At 39.8% G+C, this 24,203-nt stretch overlaps 3 protein-coding genes and 1 long non-coding RNA gene across 6 annotated transcripts in view; 2 read left to right on the top strand and 2 right to left on the bottom strand.

Moving 5' to 3' along the window:
- Nucleotides 1-152: 152 nt before the first annotated feature.
- On the bottom strand, nt 153-17,292 carry LOC113670834 (ATP-binding cassette sub-family C member 4-like). 3 transcript variants are annotated; one of them, XM_089195489.1, is made up of 8 exons: nt 10,654-11,199; nt 9,597-9,663; nt 6,712-7,274; nt 5,466-5,848; nt 3,837-5,173; nt 2,573-3,143; nt 2,057-2,193; nt 153-1,652 (listed from the first exon to the last, which is right to left on the bottom strand). In XM_089195489.1, the coding sequence occupies exons 1-8, from the start codon at nt 10,660-10,662 to the stop codon at nt 760-762; spliced, it is 3,960 nt and encodes a 1,319-aa protein (XP_089051615.1). In that variant the 5' UTR covers nt 10,663-11,199; the 3' UTR covers nt 153-759. The 3 variants fall into 3 exon arrangements, with proteins under 3 accessions (XP_089051615.1, XP_089051616.1, XP_089051614.1); XM_089195490.1 differs by lacking the exon at nt 10,654-11,199 and adding an exon at nt 10,357-10,546; XM_089195488.1 differs by lacking the exons at nt 9,597-9,663; nt 10,654-11,199 and adding an exon at nt 16,753-17,292.
- Nucleotides 13,446-24,203, top strand: part of LOC113670833 (ATP-binding cassette sub-family C member 4-like) — a 30,202-nt gene continuing 19,444 nt past the window's right edge. The window contains exon 1 of the mRNA XM_089195492.1: nt 13,446-13,585. The gene's annotated coding sequence lies outside the window, so the exon portion shown is untranslated. The remainder of the gene's footprint in view (nt 13,586-24,203) is intronic.
- Nucleotides 13,917-15,254, bottom strand: LOC149049878 (uncharacterized). Its single transcript, XR_016183427.1, has 2 exons — nt 15,062-15,254; nt 13,917-14,185 (listed from the first exon to the last, which is right to left on the bottom strand). It is a non-coding gene; the product is annotated as an uncharacterized LOC149049878 (long non-coding RNA).
- On the top strand, nt 21,740-23,285 carry LOC149049877 (uncharacterized). Its single transcript, XM_089195494.1, has one exon. It carries the CDS (start codon nt 22,352-22,354, stop codon nt 23,105-23,107), a length of 756 nt encoding a protein of 251 aa, XP_089051620.1. The 5' UTR covers nt 21,740-22,351; the 3' UTR covers nt 23,108-23,285.

Below are 24,203 nucleotides of genomic sequence, written 5' to 3'. Positions count from 1 at the left end.
ACAGATGATAAATATGTGTTAGAATCGTACTGCTGCGAAAATGCGTGAAAAGCCCCAAGAACTATACTACTTGCGTTTGCTAAACATGCCAGAAACGTCATTCCACTGAAATAGAACCTGCCCTGAAATGCTTAACAGACTTTACTTTGTGGTTTTTATTTTTGGGAACTTAAATTTCGAAGAATGAAAAGGACGTCGCACACTCCCCAAGGAGAAGCGCTAACTTCTATTTATACGTTGATTTCTTCCATTATCAGCTGACTTATTTACTCTTACACTTATCAATATCAACCCACCAGAAAATCAAACAAAACAAATCAAACGATAGTTCATTGTTTTTCGTTTTCGTGAAAATGACGATTTCTCTCTAGCGGCGTCTAGCCATAAACAAAAAGCCTAATTTTTCAAAATTGACGCCCTTCGAGCATGAGTCAGATCATGCGCAGTGAGGAAACATAATGTAATACTAAAGAATGACCTTAACACTCATCTGTTCAGCGGACGAATTAATCGAAGACCATACCTCTGTTGGTAATAACAACTCAGAATGAAATAGAATTTAAACCTCCAGCAGCTCAGTCTCGTCCAACAACTGAACAAGACTAAATGCATACTCCCTTAATTTATGAATATAGAGATAACTCATCATTAGCTTTGCATAAAACACCCACCATTTCCGTAACGATAAAGAACATTTACTAAAAACTGTCCAGTCAGTAAATTAGCTACGTATATTTACATTCTATTGCTATTTGCAATTCACGCCATTTCACCCAACTCACTTCCTTCTATGTTCATTGATGTGTCCAACTTGTCGAACTCTGCTACCTCTCCATGTTTCAAAAATAGAACTTTGTCACAGTCCAGAATGGTGTTCAATCGATGAGCTATAGTAATGACCGTAGAATCTCTCAGTTTTTCACGCACTACGCCCCAGATTGTTTTTTCTGTTTCTGGATCTACATTTGCAGTGGGTTCATCCAAAACGATGATCGTGTTTCGTTGCAACAGCACACGAGCCAAACAAATCAACTGTCGTTCTCCTACACTGATATTTGCACCATTTTCTAACAGTTCGTGATCAAGCTGACCGTAAAGACTTTCTACTGACTCTTTCATTTGCACATCTTGTAGAACTTGCCATAAATCCGCATCGGTAAACTGCTCAGTGAGATCGAGATTTTTCCTCAATGAACCACTGAACAGCACTGGACTTTGGCCAAGAACGGATATGCATCGTCGAGTTTCCTGGAGGTTGATTGCCTTTATTGGAATGCCATCAATGATTATTTCACCACACGATTCAGGCATGCGCATTAGAGCTGCCACAAAAGATGACTTTCCAGACCCCGTCCGGCCAGTAACACCGACCTTTGCTCCTCCTTCGATATTGAGTTTGATGTTGTTCAACACCTGCGGTCCTCCCGGATAATATGCTAGTGAAACGTCTTTAAGTATGATATTTCCTTCACTTGGCCATTTTTCCGGGGGTCGTCGTTCTATTATGTATCCAGACTCACACTCAAGCTTGGTATACGTAATAACTCGTTCAACTGACGTCATTAGATTCTCGACTTCCGCGGTTTTTCTTACGGCGTTTTGAGCCGGCCCAAATCTTTCGACGACGTAGGCCAAGGCAAGTCCAGCAAAAGCTGATTGAACGAAAAATTGGACACTTAGATCTTACCAAACAAGTTACTAATTGGTTTTCCACATCAAATAGTCAAAGAAGTTTCTAATCACTGGACCTTGTCATAGGAGGTGATATAAGGCAGTGTAGGGGTTAATCATCAAGGGCAAATTCTTTTATGAGGATCGCTTCAGTTGCTTTGATGGAGGCCTGTTTGGATCGCATGCGGAAACGTGCTGTTTAAAGTGGCTCTAAAAATTCTCTCGGGTCTATTCGAATGCCTTGTACTAAGTATACGCCTTTTTACTGATCACCATATTTCTGAGAAGCTGATGTGACTGCTTTGGTTTTATTGAGGTTTCGTTCACTAATTTAAAGATAAATTTATGATTTAGGCTTTGTTTTGTTTATTGATTATATACACACCGGCATCTTGAGATACCAAAACAGCTGCTAAAGCCACTGCACCAACAAATAGTGATGCAAGAATCTCAAAGCGCACACTGATCCATTTCCCACTGGCCAATACCAAGATGTTTGCTTGATTAAGAACATCATGATGTCTTTAGGAAAACACACATACAAAAGAAAAATTAGAGGAGGCTGTATTGTTATTTGGTCCATTAAACTTCTAAGGGACCGAAAAAAAGTCCATTAATCACTGGGACATCGCACTTATTTCTCCCAAAATAAGCAGAGGGAAAAAATGTCAGAGCTTTTAGTAGACTTTATTCCTACCCTTTTTCGTAAGTGGGGACCAAGGGCGTAGCAAGGGGGAGAGACCTGGGTGCTCTTGCTTGTAAACGTTTTTTTAAGCAAACAACCAACAATATCCAGCTGGCGAAAACTTTTGAGTACCCTCTGTTTGGCACTGTGTGACACACCCTGGGGACTGTATCCTCCTTATTGAGGTAATTATAATAAATAGTATAATAAACCCACCTGTAAAACTCCTCCACAAAATCACTTTGTCTCCCTCTGGTTCGAATCGTGTCTAGTCCATCAAGGGTCTCCGAAATTTTAGAGAATACTGGACTACGACATATGGACGCTAACCTCATAAGCTCCCGGGATGTCTTCAAATAATACGTGGAGAAGTATATAACGGCCACAATCAACGGTACAAGCACGAAAAATAGCCAAGGATTCATAACAGTCGGGATGATTATTGACGCAGACACAAGTAAAACTGTATCGATCGCTGACTGAAACGTTTTGGGTAACTGCTCGTCCAACCAACCAACATCTTTAGAAAATCGATTAAGGATTCTTCCCACGGGATTCGAATCAAAGAACATAACAGGAGCTTTCAAAATGGCAACGACCATCTTGTCATGAAGACGCTCAGAGCATCGCAAAAAGCAGGAGAGTAATATAAATGTTCGTGCTAAGACAAATATAAGTGCTACTCCAGTAAGACATCCGTAGACTTCTAAGCTCGATCGATCTTTTTGATCTTGAGGAAGTTGCTTTGTCAAAAACGAGAGCCACACGTCAGGAGCAGCCAATAATCCTGAAAAGAAAATGGCATGGCCGTCGTTTCATCTGAAATCTGATACACTTTAGAATTTTGCGCCTTTCTTAATGGTCATATTGCATGTGAATGTTGAGATCTTCTAGGTACAAGATGCATGAAAGTGAGAAGGATAAGGTTTTCAAATTTTTTTGGCTAGTGCAGTACCAGTGTCAGATGCGTGCTCCGCATGTTTCCGTAATTTATGTCAAACCCTATTTCTTATCATCGATATTTCATAAGCTATGAAGTGAAGCAACTGTGGTTCTCCCTCAGTTCAGTCTTAAACATAAAGCTACCGCATGGCACATCAAGACGTTTCAAAACGGCAAACAGCCTCACTTGGAATACTACGTAAAAGGCTCCAGTGTATGACGGAATATTTGCCAAAATTCTTTGCAAGGTGAGTATTTAAAGTTTTTAGCTCATACTTTAATACATTGTACATGTTAAGGTAATTATATCGGGCGCATTTCGATTAACTGTTGTTAACTTCAAGCAATTAGGTTATAGCCAAGCAGAAGAAAGCAACACATCGCAAATGAGAACTCAAATTGAAGGCAAATTAACCGCCCGAGGTGCGGAAACTTTTACGAGTGACCATGTCGAAATTTTATGTGAACAACTATGGCTAATCTTGTGCAGTAGAGGGATCCACAGTGAGGTCTTTGGAAAAGCCTCTCTAAGTCTTACCTTGGACAATTATAGTGAAAAGGGTTATCGCCAAAATCATCCAAGTAGACAGTCCGCTTCTAAAATAGTTCCAGTAAAGCTTGGAAGAAATTACTCCGATTTCCCGATCTTCTTGTGGCGTCAGAAGACTCCTGGTTTCTTTCGATGGATTTTCAATTCCAATCAAGTTGCCAGCAGCTTCAACACCCTTCTCTTCTTCCTCTCTCGCAAATTCCTCTTCTAAACTTCCTTTTGAAATTTTCTTATGGGGCGGGTCAATAGTGTTATTAAGGATTCCTTTGTCTTGTAACTCAAGGAAACCTCCCCTTTCCAGCACACGGCCCTTATATAACACGATCACTTCATCGGCATCTTTTATGTGGTCCTTGTGATGAGAGGCCATCACCCGAGTTTTATTTCCTAGTAGTTCTTTGACACATTTTTCAAATATGTGTTGTCCAACTTTGAAGTCTACGGCACTCAGAGGATCATCCAAAACGTACAGATCTGCATCAGCGTACACAGCGCGTGCTAAACTTACCCTAGCCCGCTGGCCTCCGCTCAGAACAACACCGCGCTCGCCGACGCCTGTTTGATCGGTGCTAGGAAACTGCTGGATGTCGTCAGCTAGAGCGCAAGCTTCAATAACTCTGGTGTACTTTTGCTCCTCGTATGACAGACCAAACAAAATGTTGTCTCGTATGGTTCCAGAGAATACCCAAGCCGTCTGCGGAACATACGCTAAAGTTCCTCGGCATGACACTTCTCCGTGTGTGCATGGAACTTCACCAGCGATCACTGATAGAAGAGTAGATTTCCCACTACCAACTGGCCCGGTGATGACTGTTAAACTACTAACAGGAGTGCAAAACTCGATATCTTGAAGAATGTAGGAGTCTTGTCGCTCCGCTTGCTTGTACGCCAATCTTCTCACACGTAATGACGTTTGATCTTGTAATTCATCAGCTGTGGAAAGACCTCTCCGTTTTTTCTGGCAATCTAATGAATTTCTCTTCATCTCAGATGGGTTTTCAGCTTCAATTTCTGTTTCTTTTTGGCTTGAGCGATCGCTTGAAATGACTCGCAAATTTTTCAAAAGGAGAAATTCTTCTATTCTACCAAGCGAGGCATAAGCTTCGTATCCCTCTAACAAGGCAAGCCCAAGGTAAGTGCCGATACATAATGTGAGCATGTTGTTAAATGAAACCAACACAAAGACATTGACTGGCGTAAGAGTTTCCTCAGTCAGCACAAGGGTAATGACTGACAGCAGTGTTGCAATGATAACCGAAGTGAATCTGAGGGCCAAAACACCTGCGCGTAGAACACATTTCTTTCGAATAATGGAAATTTCATCTCTGAAAAAAAAGGAAGAGCAAAATTGGGATGTTTTGATAAAAATTGAGACTGACATACATACTAAGTGGTCTTGGTGTTCTTGGTGATCTCTTTGATTCGCTACCAAAAGATTATGCCAATTACTGCCAGATAACTCATTTCGCACGAAATATGGAAACGGCGGTAAAGTAAAGTAAAATTAGAATCGAGTAGGAACAAGAACAACATTACTTCATCTAAGAGCGCATTAAACAGCCTGCATAAAACTTGGGTTCAGTATACAACTATCAGTTTCATAACATCTTTACACACCTTCGTGGTTTCTTGATTTGTTGCCGGTATTCATCTTCCCACGCATGCATTTTGATAGTGCGTATCCCTGAAACAATCTGATTCATTAGAGAGATGCGTTGGTCAGAGACCGCCGCTGTACGCAAGCGCAGAACAGCACCTCCTTGGGACAGTAAGACGAAATATGGAAGGAGGAGGTACAAAAAGAATACTCCCATGAGAGACTGCCAGCCAATGAAATACACCATTAAAAACGGTACAGTCAGGAGCTCAATAAATGAAATGGAACCCAAAAAGATCCACTTGATAGTCTCCCCTTCCAATCGCTGAACATCGTTGGAAACCAGGTCAATCACTTTTCCTGTTGTGTACTGGAACAATGCGTCTTTGCTGAGTAGAAGTGTCTAAAAAAGAGGAGTAATTTTTTTTTCGGTAAAAATTGAGCACGGATATTGAGTTTATAGCCTTCTTATTGGCTGTATGGAGTCATGTTATGACCTTATGACGAAGTTCCGAGCTCATAACCCAAAACCGACAAATATGGTCAATGAATTTGTCAGCGAAGTGAAAAGAAATTTTCTGTGAGTGAGCCGTGAAGAGATGGCGGAAAAAGATTGGTTTGTCCAAGAGCCTACGACTAGCGACTCCAATATCCCGTCGAAAAAGCTATTTTAATTCGGTCGATATATATACATCAAGGTACGTACGGAAATTTAAGCGGTCTTTGTGTCACTGACTTTTCATATTAGCTTCACGGTCCCAAACTGAAGCGCTGAAATCTTGTCTTAAATCCTTTTACGCGTCCGCGATCAAACAAGATGGCACATTTTACAAAAAAAAAAAAAAAAGTCGACCTGAGTGGCTATGGATGCTTTTTTCGCTTGCATTCTCAATGCGGACAGATTAATTTCCACATGAAAACGTTTCAGTTTGGACTACTTCAGACTGTGCAAAGCTTTGTGAACTTTCAGAATGTCCACTTTTCTATTGAAGGACATTGAAAATTACACAGCGCTCATTATTTTATATTCATCCACTGGCATGAAGTTGTAAATCATGTTATTGTTTGGAGCGAAAGTGACTTTTGTTTTCCGGTCGTTGTTAAACCAATGCAAATGAAAGCTGGTTGGTATAGAGTTATACATCAGGTACAGAGGTATACATCAGCAGTTGCGTGCGTTTTTATTAAAACAGTTATTCGGTTGAGACCTTTGCTTTTCGACTAAACTATTACATGCTCTACATTTTCTATAAGTGAGATACCTACCTTATGATAAACAAGACCTTTAAGTGCACTACTCATTGTTATTCCCAGTAATTCACATCTGTACATAATCATTTGAGCTGTCACTCTTTCCATCAAGGCGCTGAAAAAAAGAGCCAGCGCATAACCATAGAGGAACATTTCCTGCTGTGGCTCAGAAGACATCAGCGATGCAATTAGATATCCAAGGAGCAGAGGAAGGGGAATACGGAAGAATGAGCGAAAAATACCCATGCAAATGAGGATCATTAGTTCCCTAGAAGAGATTGTTGTTATGACGCTTTTCCAAAGCTTTGGTCGTCCTCGCGGAGTTTCATGGCATTTTCTCTCTTCCTTCCTCCAGTTCTCCTGAAGATTTTGGGTTAGGAATGAAGTACTATTTTCTTTTGAAAGAGGTAAGAAATCACTTTGCTCCAACGCTCGATTTTTACCTGTCCTGAAGACACTGTTCATCCATAGGAAGAGAACATAAGAAACAAAGCCAACTTTTTGCGGAGTTTTTTCGTCGTCTTGTGAGATCTTCCTATACCCATGCCTTGTCATCTCCGGATAGAAAACAGTTAACACTGCATTATAACAAAGGAAGGAATAATGTTTAAAAAAAATAATATTTAAAATTTTTAAATTAAAATTAAAATTCAATAATTTTTCTATATACCGACGCAAAGGTAGCCGTTAAGTCATAAAGTGCCTGGCAACCTCAATGTACGTTCTCTTACTTTTGCTGGATGGAATTTGGAAAAGCGATCAAACAAATTATTAAACGAGTGTGAGATCAACAGAGACATCACGTGTTGTCATATGTTTTATAAGACTCTGTTTAGAGCAGTTATAAGCCATTAAGTACACAGAAGTGAAACTTCATTTCTTTGACTAGGCCTATCGCGCGCTCTAAGCCTAAGAAAGCCAGTATCGATCGATAAAGCGTAACAGTAGTTTTTCGAAACCCTTTATTTGAATGATTAACCTTAATACTGGGTGCGTGGACGAAAAAAAATGAAAATAAATCCCTCTCCCCAGGGATGTTACTAAAAGTGGTGTCACAGTGTTTTGGGTAACCCCGAGTTTTGGGTATCCCCGTATTACCTCTGGGGATACCCAGAACACTAAGAGCGAATTAAACAAGAGTCTGCATGGGGCAAGTAACATGGCATGCAGACGTCAGAAAATTGTCATCCAAAGAAATTTCTCGCAGTTGAGATTGTGGTTGGTGAAGATAAGTGTCGACTGTTGTGAAGCTTCTTGGAAAGAGCGATCAGTTATCAGTTTCATGTGGGTTACTTCACATGTAAACAGTGCAGCCGATCGATTTGAGACATACATGGAAGGAGGATATTTTCTCTTGTTGGGATTCCGTGTTTTAGAAAATGACCGAAGCTTGTACTTTTTTGATTAGCTCTGCGTCTGTGAATAATCATAACTGTCTGACTTGTTTACATACGTGCGTGTGAGTCGTGTGGGAAATTTTGCTCTTTAGTCAGAGACCTCAGCACTTGCCTTTTCAAGCTAACGACTGCAGCGAAATTGAAAAATTTTATCAAAGAATGATTTTATTTGTACGACCATGGGACGCGCCAAGCAGGTAATGAATCTATAAGGCTTCCAAGGGGGGAATTTGCATGATTATCGGTGGCAAGTGTACTTCCAAAGTTTTTCTGTAAACACGAGTAATCTCGTCCTTGAAGTGTGAACGAACGAGCATATTTTCGCGCTAAATGGAGGCTATTTTGTTTATTATCCTTCAAATATTTTTGCTAATCACGGGAAAAAAAGTGTACGAACAGTTAACTGTTCGCTGCGTGGGATGTTGTCTTTTCAGTGTTCTCTGGTACGATTTTATGAATATGAAAACATGTCTCCTCTTTTTTAACAACCACAAATCGCTCTCCTTCCTTAAATTGATCTTAAACGAAGACTTACCGTTGTGGACGTTAAGCTCGAAATATGTCCTAGATTATGATCCATCAAATATTCTTGCTGGTCTAAACGCATCAAGTTAACAAATATTCCCCAACTAAAACTGGGGGATATCCGTGGGTATTACCAAGTGATACTCGCCAATTTTCAAACCTTACGTCCACTGAGGAAAGTCTTCGTTTAAAATCAATTCAAGATGGGAGAGCGTTTTATGGTTGTTACCACGAGAAGAAGGGAAATATTTGTTTATTCATAAAGTCTTACCAGAGAACACTCAACAAAAAATATCCCACGCAGAAAACAATTAGCTGTTCGTAAACATTCTTTCACGTGCGTTGCAAAATATTTGATGGAAAATAAACACAATAGCTTCTATTTTGCGCGAAAATATGCTCGTATATTTGTCCTTGGACATTATCTGTTCCTCAAAACTCACTTCTTTCCTTGACATCAAATGTTTTCGTTCCTTAAATTTTGCCCCTCAACGACTTTGAAAGAGAACGTGGGTATCGATGAAAAATATCTGTTCCTCTTCATAAAAAGTAAATCTCAAACAAATACAAAACAACGAAAAAAAACTTTTCCTATTTTCAATTCTCCATTTCATTTTATTTTCCCTTTCCCCATTCTCCATTCCCTATTCCAGATTTTAGAAACATACGTTTCCCCACAATAGTAAAACAAAGCCAATTTCAAATTGAAAAGGTACAGTTACAATTTCGAACAGGGCACGACAAAGAGAGAGTGTCAAGGAAGCTTTTAAGTTGCTTCAACTTCTAATCACGGGAAAATGTCAATTGCTTTAAGTTGATTTGAAGGAGTGTTAAAACCTCAGACGGAAAAGCAGTCGCTCGTGACTTTTTCTTCGTCGCTCTCATGATTCCCTTAATTATATCATAGGAGAAGAGAAGAGCTTGTGACTCTCAGGTCTGTTGGCTTTAAAAAAAAAGTTAACCTTTAGTTTAACTCACATCTGATCTGCGTCCGTTTTAAACTTCCTGCGTAAGAGGCCACCGGAAGACAATAGGAATAGAAGTACTGAAAGAAAGTGTGGTGCATCAAAATACAATCAGGAGCTGCGTACTTTTTACAGTATTCCTTTGCTGGACCCTCTGGAGAATCACCTCCCGAGATGAAACTTAAGGTATGAATAAACATATGCATCTACAAGGGTTTATTATACGTGACGCGTGATGAAGGCAAAAACTAACTTGTAACGCGTGAATTTTACTGAAAGGTGAACGTAATTCGTGAATTTATGAAACATGTCAGGCGACATTGGATACCCTGATATATACTTGATCCCTGAATTTTTTTTTCCATTTTGTGAACACCTGAAGATTTCCTTGAAACCTTGCACACAAGAAGAGACATTTGAAAATTTCCCTTTTATATCCATGACGCGTGAGCCAATATTTCGAAAATTCGTCGTAAGTCTGCAATATCTTACCGGTCCTCTTTCAGCTTAACTTAGTTCCAACGATTTCAAGGGGTGCGTTCCAATTTGCTTTAGTAAACCCACGGTTCCTCAAAAGGTTCAGTAAAGCTAAGCTTCAGTAAAACTTGAACTTATCAAAAGCCCAGATAGCTTAGTTATACCGGGACCTGCTTAAATCATAGTCAAGAGAGCGTTGATAAATTCATACGTCCTATTCTTAAAATAGAAATGTGATTTAGCTACACTTTGATTTGATTTTGCAGGCCGTACATACAGGAAGAAGCTTTACAAACCTTTGTAATTGAACACTAGTCTGTTTCAAGGCAAATTACTCTTAGACATCTATCCGCGAGCAGTGAAATAGTAATTTTCTTGGATACTACTGGATCAACAGTACTATATCGCCTTGTGAACAGAAGGAAGAGGAGTCAAAACATTTAAACCTTGTATCGTCAGTGGAAATGGAAAACGAATACCCGAATGCGTTGATTTTGATCTCAAATTTCATTCATATGTTACATTCCAAGCGTCATTACAAGTTAAGCTTGGTGCCAGGATCCTACGTATGGAAAGATAAGCTTTCAGCTCACCATATCCATCCATGGCTTGGCTGAACGAATACCACAATGCTCAGGCACTTTCACTTCACGGTGAGTCAAAAGTTGATTAAATGATATAATAACAAGCCTGAGATAGGGAAGTTCAACCAAAAGATGTTCTTCTTACAAAGTTTTTTTCTTCTTTATTTTATCAAAAGCAAAGAATAAAGTGTCCTTGGGATACGATTATTCTAATTAGGGTCACACGCATTCAGTCGCGTGAGAGCCATCACGTGAACTTTATCCGAGCGATACATCAGCCCCGAGGTAGTTATATCAACTGACTCTTCTTTTTCCTTTCAGGTAATGACGCCACAGATTTCAAAGCTTGATAGATATTAAGCCGTGTCAAACGAGTCTTTTCGCTGCAACTGTTAAGCTTGTGGTCTTTTTTGAGCGTCATATGTCATTTGAAAGAAACAACTCGCTCCTCAAAAAATTTAGAACATTTAGAGTTAAGTTGGTTGTTGAATTTAGCCTGAAACAGTACTATTCAAGAAATTTTGAGTTTTACAGAGCGTGGTCAGTAATCTTTTAAAAAATATCTCGATGTTAAAAATGGATATGTTATTTTCAAGAAATATTCGGTTTCCCTCGTAATCATATAAACCTCGTAATCAGCTAAAATTACGTCAACGGGGAAATGATCTTCTTTTAATGAAGCTCCAAATAACAACCCGCCCATATCCCGTTCACCAAACCATTTTTAGCAAACATACTTTAAGGCCCCATTCGTGATGTGAATTCTATAAAATTAGATTTCTGTTAACCTTTCCTAAATTCTAGGGAAGTCTTTGGTAAATGTGTGAATAACTAAGAGCTTTTACTGATAGACAATTGATGTATGTTACTTCTCACGAGATATCTTAGACTAAGATAAAACTTGCTTTCATATCTTCCAGCATATCTTAGTAATTAAAACAACACCAATCAGCTCTCTTTACATGGCTATCAATTTTTTAAGTAATAGAATACCTTATTACATGGATGACAGCGCCCGTGGGCATAAGGAAACGAATTCTGTACTCTAATTGGCTTCCTGAGTGCCGCTCGAGTTTGCCCGCTTTGATCCGCGAAAAAAGGGATAAGTTACGTGGAGCAGACTTATTAAGCTAGTAATTTTAATACGATGTCGGTAATGAATTTGCAAAAAGCGGCAGAGGGCAGCAAAAACAAAGAAAAACAAAAACGAGTTTCGTAGCCGTTAAAGGCTGACCTTTCGAGTGTCAGCCCTTCGCCAGAGCAATTGGAGGAATTGTGGGTCTTGTGTGGGTTTTACATGCAGAAAATGGAGCTACGCTATTTGTGGAAATATGGTGATTGGAGATACATAAAAATTATAAATAAGTTGAATGAAAAGCGTTCGTTGATACCGTGGAGATTAAAATGTTGATTCCAGAGAAGGAGTGGCGCAGAAATTATTAGTACGATGCAGAAAAGTGGTAGAGGTGGTAGTGCATGATCTCCTTCGACCACCACGAGTTCCGCGCCGAGCAGGTTTCACCCTCGAGATGCCAAAATGAATTAATCGCCGCCATACACCGGGGTCCAGTCTTGAGATAGCGATGGACAACGAAATAGACTGTAAAATTTGTCTAGAATAGTAAAAAGCCATAGCAGGACGTAAATAGGGCTGTGGCTTGAAGATAAACATTCAGTGAATTGATATTCCCATTCTTAGCACTCAGAGGCCTTCTGACACAAAGGTTTGCTATGCTAGTTCCTATTGCATTGTGTTAATCAATGTTATGATAATATAATTTTGAGATGTAAAGAAGACACTTAAAAGATTGAGAAATATATCCAAATCAAGATTTTTACTTTATACTGTTTCAGTTACCATAAGATTTGTTTGGAAGAGAATCTTTCAGACCATCGAATTGTAAGAGAAATTATTTTTTGCAAGACTTCTATCAAACGTTTTTTTATGAGGACAATTTTGTGAATGATAAAATTTAGTGTTATAGTTCATCTTTGTGTCGAGAACTCTTTTAGTTGGCGAAACTCACTTTTTCTTTTTTTTCAATTTGAAGCATCAAATTGATTGATACATAAAGCACACAAAATCTATTTTTTGAGAGTTCCATGTGGCATCCATGGTGGATTACTATGCTATCCTAAAAACAAAAACAGCAACTACTGAAAACTGCTGTTGTCACAATTTGTGTCAGTTATCTGGGTCTGCAATAATAAGTGAAAACTCTGAAGATACAGTGTCTTGGTTATTTCATTAAAAGCAATTACTTTCCAAGAGTTTCTCTGCTAGGAGTGTTTTAGGCAAGCCATGTAGTAAACAGGTGAGCAGTACTGAACTTATTGACTTACTGCCGGAATAAAAAAAACTCTATTGAACTTAAAACAATTCAGGTACTTAATAGAAAATTTGTACTAATTTTACAACAATAGTTACCCTCATCTATAATTCACAGAGAATAAGATGAGTATAGAACGATAAATACTTAGCAAAAATACATGCCTCCGTACATAAACTTGGAGTCGTGAAAGTTCGTAGGCAAACTATTGGGGCCATAAAATGTATTTGAACAACCAAAAGTGGCACACTGCTTTCCTTTCTTTTTGGAGAAAAATCAGCTTTATCGAGATTTCGGCTAGGACCATCCATTTTCCTTAAAAATCGAACAATTTTACTGTCCACGTACGAATTTCACCAAAGGCGCTCACGGGGATTTAACACGAGTCAGCCCCAGCCTCGCTCTCACGTGTGTGCGGTTGCATGTCCAATATTGGGCTGGGAATTGTAAAAAGGTCCATTCCGTCATGACTGTTATTGTGCAAGATGATCATCTCACAGCTGGAGCTTGGGCCGCCTGTGGACCCACTGAATTTCGCAAGAATTCGCTAAAATGGACTCGTTACAACAAAGTAAGCGGTCAGACAACAAGCGAGGCACTGTAGAAGTAAGGTGAGCTATTGACTTATTATTCTGGCCGTAAATGGGCCAGAATCAGAAATTCGGTTTGATATTTCCTCTGCAGGAAAACACACAATAGGCATTATATGGTAGTTTGTAATTGTCGTAAAGCAATGTGGTGGACATGGCCTAGGAACGAGGTTGAGTTTTAGTATCGAGTGTATTCAGGCTTGAAGTGCTAGGCCGCGCATAAACGATAACCAAGCTTGTTACAGTTTACACTTATCTTTGGAGTAAAGTTTAAAATATTCATTTAAAGCACAAACCCAATACTGTGAATTGCTTCAGTTGTTAACGTATTGATAAAAAAAAACAACCGTGTGAACATTTCAAGTTTGATGGCTGAATGATTTAATTCCATTAATTTATTCAACTATCTTATGTAAACATTGGCGATGGAATCGATCAGTAGATTACTTCAGCGGACGAAAAACTACACTTTTCTGACAAAAAAACTTGTGAAAGTCACCGCCACATATCTTTGATTTCAATCAGTCGAAAAACTTGCGGTCCATAAAATGCCTTCTGTTGTATATCGTTCCGAGACAGAGAACTTCAGAGATTTGTTATCAGATGCAAGCGGGAGAAAACCTGGAAAACAAAGATCATCACGTTCTAATGAAAATAAATATTGAGCGGCTGTGAGGCGAAACTTGACTTAGGAGATTTGGCTCGTGCAGGCAGAGAAAGATTTGAATCGCAGCGTTAAAATTTGATGACTTTTGCAACCGGAAATTTGATAGACGCAGAATTCTATTTAGTATTGATTTTATGCAACGCTCGAGCTATGCGGTTATCATTCTTCGGGGTTGAATGGTTACCAAAATTCTAGATTCCTCCGTGACTAAAGCTAAGTCACGATGTGACTTATTCCTTTTCTGTTGACTTTGCCGCGGTACTTACGTTAGCCCCCACATTCCATCTAGCCATTTTAGTATTTCCAATTTGTCGTGCCATCAACTTGTTTCAAAGTCTTAATCTTCATAACTCTTCATGTTAAGTGAACAATGACAAGCACTCAACGGCGATTTTGCTGGAATCCGCAAGGCCTTCAATTCGTTCCCTCTGAACCCCAAATCCGGCCAGAATATAGGCTCTGTGTAGCCTCTGGAGCTTGCTTATAAGTATACTTTCTCACCCGCAGAAAATAACTCCAAAGATATGTTTCTGAAAACCTTATTCTAGGTATCCTCTATTCTTTAAGCGTATTTGAAACTAAGCGTCTTCATTAAACGTGGAGCAGGACTAAATCGTTACTAGGAGGCATAAGGCTTCTCATTTAATGAATCACGTATTTACGCCTTTAAGTGGATAACACGAAAAAAGGTTCGTGTATTAGAAGGACTCTGTCTTTTTGAAATGTGTTTGCATTTCAAGGGTCGATTCCCCTTAAATATTATTATTCACACAGCCATCGGCCGTAAGTGTAATTGCTGCCAATTGTGTAGATTTTGGACAAGAACGCACCTTCCATTCTCTTTGAATCTCGCCTGTGGCTTTCTGAGAGGAACTTGTCACTGAGGAATAGCAGGAGTCGTGTAGGCCCATAAACAGTTTTTAACTTTCAAAGGAACGGCAATAGACAGTGAATCCCAATAAACTTCCAAGCATATTCACGCTTTTTCGCTGCCATTCGACCGCGACAGGATGCAAACGACTCATTTTTAACTCGTGAATTGCGCGCATGCGCAAGAGCGAGTTATAGATACGATGTGGGGAATGGCATTCGCTCGCTCGCTCGCTCGATTGGTCGATTCCTGTAAACTTTTTTTAGATTTTAGGCTTTTGAGTGCATTTGATAGTTTTTGGCGAGCAATAAACAGACGAAATGGCGACCTTTGTTGCAAAGAATAGTGGTGGGGTGAAAAAGAAGCCAATGATAATCTTAAAAGAGTTTTTTTTTTCGTTTTAGTTTCAACAAGCGGCGCCAGCGACTGACAGGCATGCAAGGATTCACACTGAAATAACAGAACAACCTTCGTTTTTCATAAAATTGTAATTTACAATCCTTGAACTTGAAAAAAATCCGAAGATTCATTGAAAATATCACTTACTGCGAAGCGCTCGGAGTTTACAGATGTTCAAAAGCTTTTTGTGTTATAGCGTGAGATTGAGGACAAAATTGATCATTACGTTTCGTCGCGTGTGTTTTTCCTGTGTGAAGCAACAAAAGATGCCGGCGACTGACGAAATAACAAGTTAACACGAAAATCAAATAACACCTAAACAAACAATTTTAGCTACCGATTTTCGGTGAATTTTTAAAGAACAATTTTCTTTTAAGTTTCAAGACAATTTGAAGATTCAACATACATACAACGTACTAAAATGCGAAAGTTACACACCACAAAATTGATAAATAGGCCTGAAATGAAATTCTATCTTGTTATTGATTATACGTTGCCTAGCACGTGACTTAAATCTACCCAGGCGGAGATCCAAAATGACGGTGGCAGGCTTGGCTTAGTTATATCACTCAAAACTCGTTCCCGTTTGTCTCATTTGATAAAGAGGGAATCGTTAATGTTTTCATTAAGACAGTATTGCCTTGATTTTCTAATATTTACAACGAAAGAAAGTAAATTTCACTTTTCACCCACATTTACTTCCAACCTTTTCTTTTGAACCAGAAACAAAAATGATAGACGTTTAAAACACATGACATCATCCACCTTGTCAAATGTAATAGCATGATCATTTCAATTGTAATGCCTTCTTATCCCAACGTTACTTTGTTTCTTTGCTACATTAGCGAACACTGAACTACTGCTCGTACTCTAGATATGACAATCAATTCCCTAAACCAGATAACATTAAACATAGTCTAAAAAATCATGTGTCAATTCACGAGTTTGCTCACAGAGCACTTTGATTTGTTTAATTTATCGAAGAAGTTACTAATTAAATGACTTAGAGTTCGCGATATCTAATCGTTCCTCCACGTTTATGAAAAGGTTTTGAACACACACTTGTCGACCTATCTCATAAGATATCGTTATGTTCCAAGAAACATTATAGTGTTAAGTTCAGCAAGCAATTAATTACTTGCAACTGAGTTACGCTTTGCACGGTGAAAGCACTTCACTGAAAAACAGCTGCTATTTTCATAAATATCGTAATTTTGAACAACTGCGTGCATTTGCCTAAGATTTACTTACATTGCTTGGAAGTCAAATATCGATGACAATGGCCACCACTTCCCAACTGCTTTGGTTCTGTTCTCAAATCTAGCTTACTGAAATCAAGCGTATCCCGTTCAATAAACCTTCTTAACTTCATACGTCATAGATTGGCCAGTTTCTCCGAAATGTATAAACAAAAGTTGTAGCCATACAAAGAAACTACCGAGCGTGAAGATTGGTCCAATACGGATTTGTCTGCACGTAAATTCGCTGAGGATCGGCTAAGCTTCAGGAGTTAAGTATCCATTATAAATTTCTTCAACTACTTATCGCACGAATTTGTATAAGTTAATAGTCAGAAAAAATTATTTCATCTCGCTCCGGTCTATAAATGTAATGTGGTTGTTGTTTCAGAATTCTCCACTGCGCCAAGGAAAATCTCTGCGGAGCGCTGGTTCGACAATCAATACGACTCAGTGTATCTTCTGATTTTTTGCGTTAATTTACGATCCATACAATATCTGAGCTTTCTACATTCAATCGTTCCCATTAACTTCTGTTCCAAGATGTTATTTATCTGCTACTACGATGGAAATACACGCCTGAACTACGTAAAACCAAGATTGACATTACTTATTCGTGATTAACTATTTCCTGTCAATTTGATTTTAATAGCTGTTTCCTATTGTACGCCGATCAATACTTCTGTGATTTACACCCGCACGCACGCACATATTGCGAGCATGAATGAAACATCACGCAACGTCACAGGATGTTCCAACCAAACGCCCACGCACGATTTCCCTTGACAGTTCCTTATCTAATTATTTCAGACAGAACACCTTCCCGACGTAGAAAGAAAACGGCAAGGACACATCCAAACCAGTCACTAGACACTTTAATCTCCCTAGTCATTATAAACAGCATATGGCAGTTTGCGGCCTTTCCCCTACATCTAGGCAGTTCGGAAAGCCGCAATAAAACTCTAGAACAAAAATTTAAGAGTGCCGGATTCCAGCAAAATCGCCGTTGAGTGCTTGTCATTGTTCACTTAACATGAAGAGTTATGAAGATTAAGACTTTGAAACAAGTTGATGGCACGACAAATTGGAAATACTAAAATCGCTAGATGGAATGCGGGGGCTAACGTAAGTACCGCGGCAAAGTCATCAGAAAAGGAATAAGTCACATCGTGACTTAGCTTTAGTCACGGAGGAATCTAGAATTTTGGTAACCATTCAACCCCGAAGAATGATAACCGCATAGCTCGAGCGTTGCATAAAATCAATACTAAATAGAATTCTGCGTCTATCAAATTTCCGGTTGCAAAAGTCATCAAATTTTAACGCTGCGATTCAAATCTTTCTCTGCCTGCACGAGCCAAATCTCCTAAGTCAAGTTTCGCCTCACAGCCGCTCAATATTTATTTTCATTAGAACGTGATGATCTTTGTTTTCCAGGTTTTCTCCCGCTTGCATCTGATAACAAATCTCTGAAGTTCTCTGTCTCGGAACGATATACAACAGAAGGCATTTTATGGACCGCAAGTTTTTCGACTGATTGAAATCAAAGATATGTGGCGGTGACTTTCACAAGTTTTTTTTGTCAGAAAAGTGTAGTTTTTCGTCCGCTGAAGTAATCTACTGATCGATTCCATCGCCAATGTTTACATAAGATAGTTGAATAAATTAATGGAATTAAATCATTCAGCCATCAAACTTGAAATGTTCACACGGTTGTTTTTTTTTATCAATACGTTAACAACTGAAGCAATTCACAGTATTGGGTTTGTGCTTTAAATGAATATTTTAAACTTTACTCCAAAGATAAGTGTAAACTGTAACAAGCTTGGTTATCGTTTATGCGCGGCCTAGCACTTCAAGCCTGAATACACTCGATACTAAAACTCAACCTCGTTCCTAGGCCATGTCCACCACATTGCTTTACGACAATTACAAACTACCATATAATGCCTATTGTGTGTTTTCCTGCAGAGGAAATATCAAACCGAATTTCTGATTCTGGCCCATTTACGGCCAGAATAATAAGTCAATAGCTCACCTTACTTCTACAGTGCCTCGCTTGTTGTCTGACCGCTTACTTTGTTGTAACGAGTCCATTTTAGCGAATTCTTGCGAAATTCAGTGGGTCCACAGGCGGCCCAAGCTCCAGCTGTGAGATGATCATCTTGCACAATAACAGTCATGACGGAATGGACCTTTTTACAATTCCCAGCCCAATATTGGACATGCAACCGCACACACGTGAGAGCGAGGCTGGGGCTGACTCGTGTTAAATCCCCGTGAGCGCCTTTGGTGAAATTCGTACGTGGACAGTAAAATTGTTCGATTTTTAAGGAAAATGGATGGTCCTAGCCGAAATCTCGATAAAGCTGATTTTTCTCCAAAAAGAAAGGAAAGCAGTGTGCCACTTTTGGTTGTTCAAATACATTTTATGGCCCCAATAGTTTGCCTACGAACTTTCACGACTCCAAGTTTATGTACGGAGGCATGTATTTTTGCTAAGTATTTATCGTTCTATACTCATCTTATTCTCTGTGAATTATAGATGAGGGTAACTATTGTTGTAAAATTAGTACAAATTTTCTATTAAGTACCTGAATTGTTTTAAGTTCAATAGAGTTTTTTTTATTCCGGCAGTAAGTCAATAAGTTCAGTACTGCTCACCTGTTTACTACATGGCTTGCCTAAAACACTCCTAGCAGAGAAACTCTTGGAAAGTAATTGCTTTTAATGAAATAACCAAGACACTGTATCTTCAGAGTTTTCACTTATTATTGCAGACCCAGATAACTGACACAAATTGTGACAACAGCAGTTTTCAGTGGTTGTTGTTTTTGTTTTTAGGATAGCATAGTAATCCACCATGGATGCCACATGGAACTCTCAAAAAATAGATTTTGTGTGCTTTATGTATCAATCAATTTGATGCTTCAAATTGAAAAAAAAGAAAAAGTGAGTTTCGCCAACTAAAAGAGTTCTCGACACAAAGATGAACTATAACACTAAATTTTATCATTCACAAAATTGTCCTCATAAAAAAACGTTTGATGGAGGTCTTGCAAAAAATAATTTCTCTTACAATTCGATGGTCTGAAAGATTCTCTTCCAAACAAATCTTATGGTAACTGAAACAGTATCAGTATATAACAGTATTGTGTCAGAAGGCCTCTGAGTGCTAAGAATGGGAATATCAATTCACTGAATGTTTATCTTCAAGCCACAGCCCTATTTACGTCCTGCTATGGCTTTTTACTATTCTAGACAAATTTTACAGTCTATTTCGTTGTCCATCGCTATCTCAAGACTGGACCCCGGTGTATGGCGGCGATTAATTCATTTTGGCATCTCGAGGGTGAAACCTACTCGGCGCGGAACTCGTGGTGGTCGAAGGAGATCATGCACTACCACCTCTACCACTTTTCTGCATCGTACTAATAATTTCTGCGCCACTCCTTCTCTGGAATCAACATTTTGTTCACCAACGGTTGGAAATTTACCGGAAAGACGTGTTTTGCATATTCCCCCTCCGTCTCAATTAAATATTCAACTTGACACGTTTCCCATCGGTTCGATAAACAATCAACCTGTCACGGTAATCGGATCGCAAAATCGCCATCGCACCTTAAGTACGGCACCCCGAGGCCGTAATCCGTCCAATATCTCCGTGATAAACTGTCGACCGCGACGAGAGGAACACGAGTTTGGCATGAACATCTTACTAGCAAACACACAGTAGTTAGCGCCTAAAATCGACGAAGTGCGATCTGTGATGTTGAACGTAAAGCCTGATTTAGGTTTCTTCACAGAAACTAGGTTACGTGAGACCATCAGTGACAGCCAAGTTAATATTCCTGGTTACTCGTTTATCGCAAGAAATTGTTGTGTGGATATCCATGGTGGTGTAGGACTTTACATCCATGATTCCATCAAATTTAAACCGCTCGATGAATTTTCGGACCCTGATTTTGAGTCACTTTGGGTGTGGCTTAGGCCAAGGAGGCTGCCTAGAGGATTCCCCTGCCTGGTTGCTGGTACTGTCTACCACCCACAGTTAGGCGTTAACACTAGTGGTATGCTTAACCACCTTACTACTACACTGACTGACATTGTGGGCCAGTATCCCGGTTGTGGTATATTCGTGTGCGGCGATTTTAATCGGTTGAGCCTTAGCCGCCTCACACCGCAGTTCAAGTTGAAGCAAATTATCGATAAGCCAACGAGAGGCGATAAGATACTGGACCTCGTGTTGACCAACTTGTCACATACGTATGACGAGAACGCTGTTTACACCCTGCCACCGTTTGGTCTTTCAGATCATAACGTGGTCATCGTCCGCACTAAAAAGAGGCCATCCCGCGCTGGGCCTAACAGAAAGTTAATTTCGAGGTGTGACACACGTGCTAGTAGGAAAGCCGAACTAGGACGGTTCTTTTCAGCCGTTGATTGGTCCATTTTGGATTCTGCCCCTAATATTGATGATCGCTCTAGACAACTGTGTGACATCATCACCGCAGGTCTGGATGCTATCATGCCCGCAGTGAAATCTAAGGTTCATCTTAATGACCCTGCGTGGATTACTCCTGAATTTAAGACTCTAATCGCCAAGCGTCTGCAAGCTTTTATGTCAGGGGATTTAGCCAGCTTCCGTCACCTTCGAAATACTGTTAACCGGGAGCGGAAAGCTCTTCGTGAGAGGTTTTTGCTTCTAAAGTTAAACATCTAAAGAACACCAAGCCCTCCCAATGGTGGGGCGAGGTCAAGCGTATTGCTGGGATGACTCCTGCATCAGGTTCTGACAATCTGCGTTCGCCACTCCACGTTGAGGAACTGGATCACCATCTTCCAGACCGTGTTGTCGCAAATGCCATTAATTCTGCCTTTCTGGACCAAATGAAGTCTTTCTCGCCACTCGATGCTATTCCACCCTTCGAAGCGAACTCGGCGGTGGTAACCATTTCTAAGGTCGATGTTTTGACCGCAATCAGAAAGTTGAACCCCCGCAAGGCTGCGGGTCCCGATGGGATACCTAGTTGGGTGTTTAGGGAATATGCTGACTTTATAGCTCAGCCAGTGACTTCCATCCTTAATTTTAGCTTTGCTGAGCAACAACTTCCCCCATCTTGGAAGCTGGCGGATGTGGTACCCATTCCTAAACAGAAATCTGTCGAAGTCATCAACAAGCACTTACGACCCATTTCCCTCACACCAATAATTTCCAAATTAGCCGAAGATTTCGTGGTATCTGCGTTCATCGGTCCGGCTGTGTCGAAAATTATCGATCCAGACCAGTTTGGAGCCTTACCGAAATCCTCCACGGCCCTAGCTCTGACGTCCATGCTCCATCACTGGGCGCGCGCAACTGATGGCACGGGATCTGCTGTCAGGGTGGTCCTGTTTGACTACCGCAAAGCTTTTGACTACATTGACCATCAACTGCTCACACACAAAATTTACAGTCTTGATATCCCTCGGGGAGTAGCACGTTGGGTAGTCGACTTCTTAGTGCATCGCTACCAACGCGTAAAATTATCTGCTGATTGTTTCTCTGAGTGGGCCCTGTACCAGCTGGTGTACCTCAGGGGACAAAATTGGGGCCATGGCTCTTCTTGCTAATGATAAACGATCTAAGAATTACCCATGTCCAAACTTGGAAGTACGTTGATGACACGACGGTGGCAGAGATCGTCCCGCGTAACGCATTAGGTGACGCCCAAACCGCTGTCAAAGTGGTGGAGGATTGGTCCAAAGCACAGAAGATGCAGCTTAACGCTGACAAATGCAAAGTTTTGGTCATCGACTACAAAAGGCAGAAACACCATTTCACTCCCCTCTTAGTCGATGGCAAAGAATTAGAGACGGTAGAGTCGGTTAGGATCCTAGGCGTGACTACTTCGTGTAACCTTAAGTGGAATAACCACGTCAATGATGTTATAAAAAGAGCAAACAAACGATTATACTTTTTAGTCCTCCTGAAGAGAGCCCGCGTTCCAGCGGATGACATAATTAATTTTTATTTTACAACTATACGTCCTGTTCTGGAATACTGCGCACAAATATTCCATCATGCGTTACCTGCGTATCTTAGTGATGACATTGAAAGGGTCCAAAGACGCGCATTATCCATCATTTCACCAGAACTGTCATACCATGACTCTTCAGACAGGCACGGTTTAGCTTCGCTCTATAACAGACGCATGAAATTATGTACGGATCTGTTTTTGTCTGTCTCAAATCCATCTCACAAATTATATAATTTGCTGCCAGATAGGCTTTTTTCAGCTTACAATACTATGCCGCGCTTTCGCACTGACCGTTTCCAATTTTCATTTATCCCGGCTATGTGCGCGTGTGCTAACCTAGATTTTTAGCTATTCCACTGCTGTATATTCGCTATATTAGTTATGTTAGTAATTTTATTTAGGTCTTAGCATTTTTGTAGTAGGTAGTCTTATATAGTCTTATATAATCAATGATTGTGAAAAGCACGCAATTCAGCCTATGGCTGCAATGTATTTTATTTGATAATAAACTATCTATCTATCTATCCATCTATCTATCTATCTATCTATCTCTGACAGAAACTTAAATGTGTGTAAAGAACTAGCATTGTTGAGATCAGTGGCTGAGAGGAAGCATTTCTGTTCTCTTCCTTTAACCCTTAAATACCCAAGATCTGATTGCTAATTCTCCCTTCTAGTTGCTACACATTTACTTGTAAATAAGTTATGAGAATTTGATGTAAGATTAAGATTTCGCAACAACAACAGCAACCACATAAAGATTCAACCACATCCATTTCGAGGTTTTTAACGTGGACAACTCGCTAAAATGGGTTCTTTTCATCAAAGAAAGCGGTCAGATAACAAGTAATACACTGTGAAAGTAAGGTGAGGTAGTTTTTATTGAGAATTTGACGTATTGTTTTATTACTTAGAGCGGTCGTAAATATTCTCATACAAGCTGTTATTGTGCAAGATGATCATCTCACAGCTGGAGCTTAGGCAGCCTGTGGTGGTTCGTAACTAAATACAATCATTTGGTCATTGTAACGATAGTATATTTTCATCTGCATCGGCTTCAAAATGTGCAGAGCTCTTTTGATACTGGATGTAAATGTAGGATCTTTATTTGGATCCTATTGTTCTGAAAGTCCATACCTATTTAGAAAAAAATTGAAAAACAACTGTCGTGATAATCTTGTAAGCGTATCGCGTCACACTTTAATTTCTAATTTAGTAATTAAGTCAGGGGTTTGATGACATTTGGGTTACGTAACATTTAGGTGTATAATTGAACGTAGCACGGTAATGGCAGACTTGTAGCAAGAATGTTCGTGATATTGAAAATCAATAATGTTCTGAAATGATTAGATAAGGAATTTTCCAGGGAAATTGTGCGTGCGCGTTTGGTTGGAACACCTTGTGACGTTGAAAGATGCGTCATTCGTGCTCGCCAGGTGTGCGT

Source organism: Pocillopora damicornis, chromosome 2 (genome assembly GCF_964200805.1).
Source record: "Pocillopora damicornis chromosome 2, jaPocDami1.2, whole genome shotgun sequence".
Lineage (NCBI taxonomy): Eukaryota > Metazoa > Cnidaria > Anthozoa > Scleractinia > Pocilloporidae > Pocillopora > Pocillopora damicornis.
The sequence above is the reverse complement of the archived record's forward strand: the minus strand, read 5'-3'. Positions and strand labels throughout refer to the sequence as shown.